This window comes from Lolium perenne, chromosome 3 (genome assembly GCF_019359855.2).
Source record: "Lolium perenne isolate Kyuss_39 chromosome 3, Kyuss_2.0, whole genome shotgun sequence".
Lineage (NCBI taxonomy): Eukaryota > Viridiplantae > Streptophyta > Magnoliopsida > Poales > Poaceae > Lolium > Lolium perenne.
In genome coordinates this window covers 91,693,541-91,703,699 of record NC_067246.2, presented here as the reverse complement: position 1 = coordinate 91,703,699, position 10,159 = coordinate 91,693,541, and the positions used below count along the sequence as shown (strand labels likewise).

General features: G+C 46.1%; 1 protein-coding gene across 2 annotated transcripts; it reads left to right on the top strand.

Moving 5' to 3' along the window:
- Positions 1-5,441: 5,441 nt before the first annotated feature.
- On the top strand, positions 5,442-9,173 carry LOC127341930 (protein trichome birefringence-like 41). 2 transcript variants are annotated; one of them, XM_051367872.2, is made up of 5 exons: positions 5,442-5,933; positions 6,027-6,210; positions 7,874-8,046; positions 8,147-8,305; positions 8,635-9,173. In XM_051367872.2, exons 1-5 carry the CDS (start codon positions 5,623-5,625, stop codon positions 8,939-8,941), a joined length of 1,134 nt encoding a protein of 377 aa, XP_051223832.1. In that variant the 5' UTR covers positions 5,442-5,622; the 3' UTR covers positions 8,942-9,173. The 2 variants fall into 2 exon arrangements, with proteins under 2 accessions (XP_051223832.1, XP_051223831.1); XM_051367871.2 differs by having other exon boundaries at positions 5,446-5,933; positions 7,871-8,046.
- Positions 9,174-10,159: the final 986 nt, after the last annotated feature.

Here is a 10,159-nt window from a genome sequence, read left to right as displayed (position 1 = left end):
AACACACATAGGATAACTATATCTGCCGATAAAACATATTGGAAACGAATGCAATATGTAGGAACCAGAAGTAAAAGCATTTCGGAATCATAATATGAACCAGGCTAGGGCTTGCCTTTGTCCCTGACAAACCAATACGGATCTTCGATGATCCATACTTGACTTGTTCGTCGATGGACAATTATTGAGTTGCATCGTTGTCGATCTTGATCGTCTCGGGCACTTGCTCTATCGATCGCGAAGAGGCAAATACCGAAAAGGTAAAATACCAATCAACACATGGCATCGATGCAATGCGCATACAAGAATGATGATATGATATGTTAAAGGTATTGAATTAAGACCTAGGACATGATCATCATTTTAACTAGGGTTCCACGGAATTAGGGTTAGCAGTTCCGGCGATCTCAGAGGGGTACAATTAGTTCTTCTAAAACAACTAGGGTTCAAAGTTGTTTAACAATGCATGATTTTGCTACAAAAAATGTAGATCCCATTTTTCTGAAAATTTTGATATATTAAACATATTTTTCTGATTTAAAATGAATTAGTTATGAATTTCCAAATTTAATTCATTTTAAATCAATTTCTGAAAATTCTATAGAAATAATAAAAGTCTGAAAACTTGGACCCACTTGTCATAATTTCATTCTTTTCCAAATATTTATGAAATTAATAAAATCCTAACAAGGGGGCCCACATTTCATTTTATTTCTATATATAGAAAATACAAAAATGAATATCAGATAATAAGAAAAGAATTATGGCGTCAGCGTGACGTCATGATGACGTCAGCTGGCATTGAGCTCACATATGAGCTCGGGTTGATCTTCAATTCGGCGATTGGGGCCGCGCTTGAATTCGTGCGAGGCGGGGAACGGTGCGGCTCGACGCCGCCGACCATTTGGTGGCGACGCCGCTGCCAAATGGTGGCCGGAGCGTGGCCACCGGCGAGGCTGAGCGGTGGCCGGGGCAGTGCTCCGTCGCGGCGGTGCTAGAGGCAGAGAGGAGGAGAGGCGAGGGCACCAGGAGGTGCAGGTGCTCACCCTGAGCCCGATGGAGAGGTCGGCGATGGCCGGGGAGGCTTGCCGGCGGGGCGGGCCGTCGGTAGAGAAGTTAGGGTTATGGTTTTCTTCCTCGCGGGAACGCGCGAGAGAGGGGAAGAAGGGGGCTAGGGTTCCTGGGCGGCGGCGGCGGAGCTCTTATAGCGGCCTGGGGCGGCGGCGGGCATCTCCACGCGCCCGAGACCATCGGGCTGCCGCGCTGCTGCCAGGCAGCAGCTTGGATCGGCGGGGACGACGACCTTCTTGCGAAAACCCCCTGGAGCTTTCTCTGGGCTGTGTTGGCTGCTGCTGGGCCGGCCTGTGGGCTGCTTGCGTGCAGAGAAAGAGAGAGGAGCTGGGCTGTCAGCCCAAGAGAGTGAGAGAGTGATGTTTTCTCTCTCTTTTTCCAAAAATCTGTTTTTATTTTGTATTCAAATTCCTTTTGCTGTTTTCAAAACCATTTGCAGATTCAAACTTCTGAAATTTCAAAGTATCCATGGGTCTTCTTAATAGAAAAGTGCCATGTAGTTTTAGTTTGAAACTTTGAAACATTTGAGCATTTAAAAGAGAGGGGGATTTGCATAACATTAGGGTTTTCCAAAATTATTTTCTTATGCAAATTTCTTAGGAAAATAATCATGATGCTTATGATGCACAAACAACCCCAATCTAGGTTTAGCAAAAACAGGGGTGTTACAGTAGCCAACCGAGACTAGGGGAGGGGCTTTAGTCCCGATTCCGTAGTTCTAATTGCAAAATCGGGACTGAGCGCACGTTTTCTAGCGGTTGTTTGCTGGGCGCAGCAGTAGGAAAATTAGTTGCTACTAATCAAGTACCCCAACATTGAGTTGGTTCGGATGTATCCTCCCATGATTACTGTGTGGGTCAAGACGTCCGATCTAAGTCCTTTGCCCCAAAGACAAGTACGCTGGAAGCTAAAGATCAAAGTCTGTGTGTGACCCCAACCTCAAGATAATCAAACATTTCGTTTCATTCCTTAGACACCGCAACACAGATAATTGATGAATGATGATGATTGATCGCCCTTGATTTCCGAACAGCGACAATTGAACCACGTGATGGACGCAATTACGCAATGCAGCAGCATTCCATTGAAAGGATTGGGACAAGATCAGGCCGCGGAAGCCAAAGCTAGCAGGAGCACGTTACGTCCCCGAAACAGCCAACATCCAAACGCCTCAGACTTTACTTGTCCGTTTGGGGATCAACGACTCAGACGCAACAAATGTTTATATGTTGGAAACACTGCACCGCAATTGGGACTTATTATAGGTCAAAAATCCCTGCATGTCACCAGTTGGTATACTTCTGAAGAAAAGAAATATGCTCTGCGGCCATTGTCCACTAATCAAGTACCCCCACTGCATGCATACGGCCACTTATTAGTGGAACCGATTCCTATCAAGTTTCTAACAACATGTAGACCCCCTGCGTTATCAGTGCAAATCGTGTTAACTAACGCTTGCGATGCAAGCTTTCGGCGGCGGTAGTTAACACCTGCTTGCTGGGACCATACATCGAGTCAGAAGAGCATCTAGTCTACTCATAATTTTGCAATCTGAGATGAACATATTTAGACTTTTAGTACAGTTTGCGTGCATGTGGTCATAATTCACCGCTGCTGAACTGAGAGAGCAGCCGGTGTCAGCATTTGATCCCCCTGCACGTTTCTCACTGCTGCTTGTCTGCAGATTCTCGATCTATGTCCGTGCTACCAAAGCTGGATTCTCTTCCTCAGCTGTCATCTGATCTGTTTTGGTCGACATTCATGCTTCAGCCTTTATGAAATCCAGCGATCGAACACTGACAATTGCATCCTAATGCAGGACCAGGGATGAAGTGGGAGCAGTGAAAGGTGAGTCCTTTCAGAGATAAAGTAGATCTTGTTTGTCCCTGAGAGAAAGAATCTCTGTCCTGGCCAGAAAGGTGAGGAATAACGAATGATCAAGTTTCTCTGAAAGAAAAACGAATACTGCAGTGTGAACAGATACAGATTGGAAGAGATGACAACGAAGAACTTGGAATAACGTGTGGTAGGAGGATTTATCCTGGGCTGCCTAAGATTTCCCCATCCGATACGGCCAGTTATACCATTCCGTTTTGTTGGTGTCATCGCTTCCTCTTTTGGGTTCTTGAGTCAGATAGCCGCAAGCAAGTTTGGCAAGGTAAGAATCTAGAAATGGATTGAGGTATTAATACCGAGATGGCCTATTCTTCCGGATTTAGTACAATTTTGTACTAAACCAGAATCAACTAAAATGGAATGGAGGTAGTACTCATTTGACACCATGCTATCTTTATATCTTGGATGCCATGTTATGGAAGGAAATATACTCATTTAACACCGCACTATTTTTAGGTATGCAACGTAATCTTTAGTCATGTCCTTATTACTCTCCCTGTCTCCAAAAAATTGCTCAATTTTTCTAGATATGAATGATATATGAAAGTTGAACAGTTTTTTTTTAGTTTTTTAGGGACAGAGGGAGTACTTAGTAACATTGTTGAGTCAATTTCTGAAACGGAAGTACTATCGGTTTAACCTTACAAAAATAAATCTTGTATTAGTATGTACCATTGTTTGCAGAAGTGGGAACCGCTGTATTAGTATATATCTTTGTCCCCAAAACACATGAACAAAATTGCATTACCAGCTTTAATTCAACATCTTCTAGGTAAATTGCACTATTTGGAATTGAGCCCATCCCACAAGTCCCGCTGTTTACATCCATATTACTCCCTCTGTCCTGTGAAGTTTGTCAGCAATTTGTCAAAATTTAAATGTATCTAGATACTATTTAATATCTAGATACATCTAAATTTCGACAAATCTCGGACAACCATCATGGGACGGGGAGAGTATTATAGGCTCGGTATGCTGCGAATGATGTATATCAAGAGATCACTATCTTTGCCATATTTAGGTTAATGAAAATCATAACGATACACAAGCCATTTCGCCCAAAAGTCTGAACCAATGGAAGAGAGCGGACAATTTATTTCAGTGATTCGTTTAGGTGGTCCGATAAGACCTTCCAAAAAACTATGTGCACCATCAAATTTAGTGCATAAAATAAAGCACATAACTTAAAAAGGCTAAATAATCATGATTCAAGTTAAAATATAGTTGAATTTTTCCTAATATAGTATTGTGTTTTTTACCACCACAGCTAAACAAAAAAAATTAGGTGTAGTGCCATATTCACAACATGAACGAAGGTACGAGTCGTATTAATATTGAAAGGTATTACGTACCAATTATCAGTATTCAGCAATAGAGAACTTTGAATCGTAACCAAAATTTGGAAGATCTTAGTATGCAATAGTTAAATATTGTAAATATTTCGGTAATCTTCAAAATTACAGAAATTTGGGGGAAAATGGTCGTATTGTTGTTTGCGTGCATGGAGCCATGAGTATGTTGTTTCTATCTTTTTTTTTTTGTATGTAAACACAAAATAATTTTTAGTAAGGCGGTTTTGCGCAACAATAGAGACATAAGTTGGTGCTTTGCCTCGTCGAAAAAGAAAGCCTTTTGCTACTTCTTGGATAACAAAGAATTAAGTTAGTCCTAGGTTAAGTAAAAAACCATTAGATTTACGGTCAATATTTATGGGCATCAAAATTACATATGGGCGTGCAATTACACGCGGATATGCAGTTACACTTTGTTTTCCAACTACACATAAATTGCACATAAAATTAGGTCATACAAAATTAATTTAGTCCTAGATCGATCCTGAACTAGCCGCATCCAAAAAGAAAACCTCGTACATGTTAATGTTTAGGCTGGAACGATACCCTCATCCGGTATCGGTTGCGTGTTTATATAGCACAGAAAAAGTCCCTAGTGAGTGGTGTGGCATGTCCAATACGTAATGGATCGATGTACTACACCGTATACCAAACACGTTACAAGACGACATTTAACTCTAACAGTACATATGATCAAATAAACCACGTCTGGATTTAGTCAAACGATGCCCTCCACTAAAAGTCCACGCAGTCAACATTGGTCTCGCTAAACATGCTTTCGGAATTACACGAAAAAGACAGCACTAATTCAGTCGCTGAGTACAGACAGAGGCCCGCGCAACACCTCCATTCTTGATGTAAAACCGAAAGGCCAGTGCCGTTTCCGAATACTACAAGCAACTCCACGAGCAGTAGCATCACAAAATCAATGGCTCTCAGATGCAAGACCCCTTTCGGATTGCCTGCCCTTCTCAAAAGGTTTGATGATCATCACTCTTTTACACCACGCATCCAAAAGAACCGTCGAGCAGATCGCTCATAAATCCCCGTTAATTTTAGAAGTAAATCTAGAAATGAATACCATATTTATTACTAGCGAAATCCTTTCTTGGACCTCTGCATCCAAGCCATGCGTGATGAATACAGCCATGGAAAAACATCAGTACCTACCATAACAGGGCGTATCGGCCAGCTCTGCTCGGCCGCCCCTACCACCTACATATAGCCCTGATCACACTTCCCACTCCTCGGCCGTCACAACAAGGGAACCTCCAGCCTCACCCCCATTGCCCGTCTTGCCAGGATGGGGATCGCCATGACGCGGCGCGCGGCGATCGCCGCGGCCATCGTGGCGGCGCTCCTGGCGGCGTGCACGGCGGCGGCGGCCGCCGCGGCGATCACCATCTCCCGGAAGCACCACCAGCACCAGAAGTCGGCGCCGGGGTCGTGCGACATGTTCGCCGGGAGCTGGGTGGCCGACGAGGCGTACCCGCTGTACGACTCGGCCAGCTGCCCCTTCGTCCGCGCCGAGTTCGACTGCCGCCGCTTCGGCCGCCCCGACACCGGGTACCTCCGGTACCGGTGGCTGCCCAGCCCGCCCTGCTCCCCGCCCAGGTTCGTAGTGGTCATGCCGTCCGGTCGGCGCCGGCTTCCGGATTGAGAAATGAGAATTGCGCGCGTTTGAGACTGGATTGCGTGCGCGCGCAGGTTCGACGGGTTGGCGCTGCTGCGGATGTGGTCCGGGAAGAAGGTGATGTTCGTGGGCGACTCGCTGGCGCTGAACCAGTACGAGTCGCTGCTGTGCATGATCCACGCCGCCGCGCCCGGCGCCACGACCACGGTGTCGCCGAGGTCGGGGAAGATCAGCCCCTCCACCACCGTCACCTTCGAGGTACGTGCCGATGCTTTCTGGGTTTCTTTCCAAATATTAGGAGCTGTAGTACCGTGGTTGAAGCTTAAGATTGTCCAGTAAAAAGCTGTGGCGGTGTCGTCGTTGGGGCCTGGGCACTTTGGGGCATGATAAGGTGATGAGTCCAGTGGGACGCTGAGATTCGCGGCGGTACCATGATTGGGCTAATTACGGCGGGCGTCCGGCACAGCTGGTAACGGCGGGGCCGGCCTCGTCGGGTGAAGTGGGGAAGGAGGCCGTGCGGCGCGGCGTGCGCGCGGGACACTAGCTCCGGCGGTGATCGGTCGGATCCGCTGCGTCTGTCGGCGCGGCTGATCCGGACAAAAGCTAGCTTTTTTATGGCCTCGCGCGAGGCGCGACACAAGTCAAGGGGTATAAAATAGAAACGGCCACCGCGCGCCGACCGAAATTCAGGTCGCCGTGAGGTCGTCTGGTTTTGGACTTTGGTAGAATCGAGCATGCCGCGTGTACCCGACTCTGCAATTTCTGACGTTTGCTTGCCGCATCTGGCGTTTCTTCATTCTTTTCCGACTGTTCTTGTTCTTTTTCTAGATACCCATTTTCTCTGGTTAATACGCGCTCTGGTTTTCCATCTCATTACCTTCTGTGGATGAAAATAAAAAGAAACTTGTTTAAAAAACAGCCTGTTGGTGTTTGTTGGTTTTGGCCTCCTGGGAAAGGCTTTCAGCTTTTGGCAGTTGTAAAAAAATTGTGTTCTGCTGCTAACTTCGTTTAGTGGTGAAGGTTTTAGTGGTTTCTGCTGGCTGTGCAATACTGTGAGACTGCTGTTCTCCAGTAGTTGCTTTGGAGCATGTATATAGTCGTTTGGATAGAAGGGCTTAGCTCTTTTTCTTTTTCTTTTAGTTCGAACTAAAAACTCTGGCATGTATTTTCGTTATCCAAAAGGTAATGAAAATCGATCCCCTTTGGGTGGGTCGCTTGGAAAAAAAAAACAGCCTGTTTCATTAAAAAGGAAAGAAACAGAGTATCTAGAAACAGGCAAAAGCTAGAAAAATGGGCCAGCCTATGCAATTTGCCAATTTCCAGAAGTGAGCTGGCCTGAAATGAAAGAGCTGTCTGAGTGTGCCCCCGGCCGTATGTTTGCCGGTGCCGGTGTCGTTGGGACGGTGGGATCTATGGCTAATAACCTGCTGCCGGATCTAGCCTATCGTGGCATGTTCTCTGGATCCCCTCTCCCATTTCCATGATTCTATATTGCCCTGGCTTACTCCAGTCCAGTTGTTCGATCACAAGCAGACTGCACCCAACCGTGTTTACTTGGCCTGTTGCTGCTGCTACGCATTTCATGTGTTTGTGTCAGTACCAGAAAATTTGATCTCGCAGCGTACTATGTCGGCCCTTTGCTGGTGGCCAGCTTCAATTCGACGAGTACAACCTTGGCTGGCCTCATTCAGCGCCGACACTCACAACGAGTTAAGGACACACACGTGCGAGCGCGATCTAGCTGTGGCCTGCAGGCGATTTGAAGCATCCTTCAATGGCGAGCTAGCTGTACTGTCCTACAAAGCGAAATGGGGAAACAGGGACGCTGTTCTCTGTCGGCAGTCACCTGTACTGTTCTTGCACTTGCTATTTGTACTGCCTAGCTGAAGCTGACGAACGGTCTGCTGCATGTATGCAGGAGTACAATGTGACGCTGGTCTACTACCTGACGCACTACCTGGTGGACGTCGTCGCCGGGAAGGCCGGCCGCGTCCTCAAGCTCGACCAGATCGACGAAGCCCGCAACTGGCTCGGCGCCGACGTGCTCGTCTTCGACTCATGGCACTGGTGGCCGCGCTCCGGCCCCACGCAGCCGTGAGTTGCGCTGTCTTGTCTGTTTTTTTACTGAATTTTGCAGGCTGGTTATGTCTGAATTCTGAATTTTGTTTGGTGGGTGTGTGCGCCTTTGCTGCAGCTGGGACTACATTGAGGTGGATGGCAAGGTGGTGAAGGACATGGACCGGACGGTGGCCTTCACAAGGGCGCTCAAGACCTGGGCCGGATGGGTCGATGTCAACCTCCTCCAGACCAACACTCAAGTCTTCTTCCAGGGCATCTCCCCCTCTCACTACAAGTAAGTAATTTACCTCCCACGATTGCTTCTTGATTTGCGAATCAGATCCTTCAGTGCCACATGCGCACTACGTTCCCGGCATCTCATGGTTCCCCGTCTCATCACAAGCAGAAAAAAGAGGTAAGTGTGCTGCTGTTGGGATCAGGGCCCATGCCTTGGCCCTTGACCGCAACAACTGAACCGCTAAGCCACAGCCACCAACTTGCCATCAGACTTTCACATGCTTCCATCTCGTCCCATCCATTTCTATTAATCTCTGATGGCATCATAGCAGAATCGCGTATGGGTCATGCAATTCCGTAACCTTCTCGACGTGTGCTATTACGCAGGGGACAGGAATGGGGCGCGTCGCCAAAGAAGACGTGCATGGGGGAGACGGAGCCGCTCAACAGCACGGGGCCGTACCCCGGCGGCCCGATCCCGCAGCAGGAGATCATCCGGACCGTCCTCTCCGGCATGGCCAAGCCGGTCTACCTGCTGGACTTCACCTTCCTCTCGCAGCTCAGGAAGGACGCGCACCCGACCAAGTACGACGGCGGCATCTTCGGCCAGGACTGCACCCACTGGTGCATCGCCGGCCTCCCGGACACTTGGAACATCCTCTTCTATGCCGCGCTCACTGGCCAAGACGGTTAGATTCATCCCAAGAGGTGTAGAATAGTGTAGGTCAAATGATCAAAGGCGATTTGAAGATAGCACATTGGTTTATACGGTTGGAAAGACTTTTATCTGCAGCAAACAAATAGAGGATTATAGAAGTGAGAAAAACATATAGCATGATTTGAATAGGATAAGACGACATGATTGTTAGTTGATATATACAGACAAAGGTGAACTGTTTTGGAATCTATGTTCTTTGAGTGGCTCAGTCTCCGAGTGAACAAATATGTTAATCGAACTTTGACATGCTCCTCATCTCAGAATAACTGACTTCTTTCCTGTCGCACTCTTTCGCTTTATTTCTAAAGCCAGCCTTTTATCTGAAAAAGAATTCTTCGCTTCAGAATATAATCAAGGGAGATTTGAAGATAGCACATTGGTTTATATGGTTGGAAAGACTTTTCTCCGCAACAAAGAAATAGGGTATTATAGAAGTGAGAAAAAATATATAGCATGGCTCTAATAGGTTAGGATGGAAATGATTGTTAGCTGATATATACAGGGAAAGGAAAACTGTTTTGGGATTCTATGTTCTCTGTGTGGTTCAGTCTCTGCGTGTGAACATAATGCATCTACAGTCCAACTTTGACAATTCTATATTTCAGAATCGAAACTACTGCACATACGACGCTCCGTGTATCATCCCAGCACGATGCTGGATCCAGAAAGTTGAATAAACAATATACAATCTCCAGACAGTTTGGATTAGGAATATGCATGAGGGAACACCGCCATCAAATGGTGACAAAGGGTAACCAGGGACAAACTGGTTGAAACTTCATACAATCTGGAACTATCTAAAGTAGTTACACCTTTGTGTACTCTAGAAATCTCGGTTGTTTTTAGTCCATGTTCACACTACAAAACATTTTATTAACTTTCTAGATATTTGAGTTTTCTATTCAAAAGAAAACATACAAACACACTACACTCTGAGTGGAAATAAATTTCTCGACTAATATGATAATATTAAGTTGCCTAGAATTATAGTGAGTTATTTCTATTGTTTCAAATTCCTTTATAAAATTATTCTTTTTTTGAGGGTAAAACAGTGGGGTAAAACCCCACTGCAATTTTTATTATTAAAGGTAAAAAAATATTTACAAAGTTACAAACTGTACAAGGTGTACAGAAAAGTGGGGAGGGAGGAACAAAAAGCAAAAAAAGGATAAAAACCTAGACTAAAGAGATAAG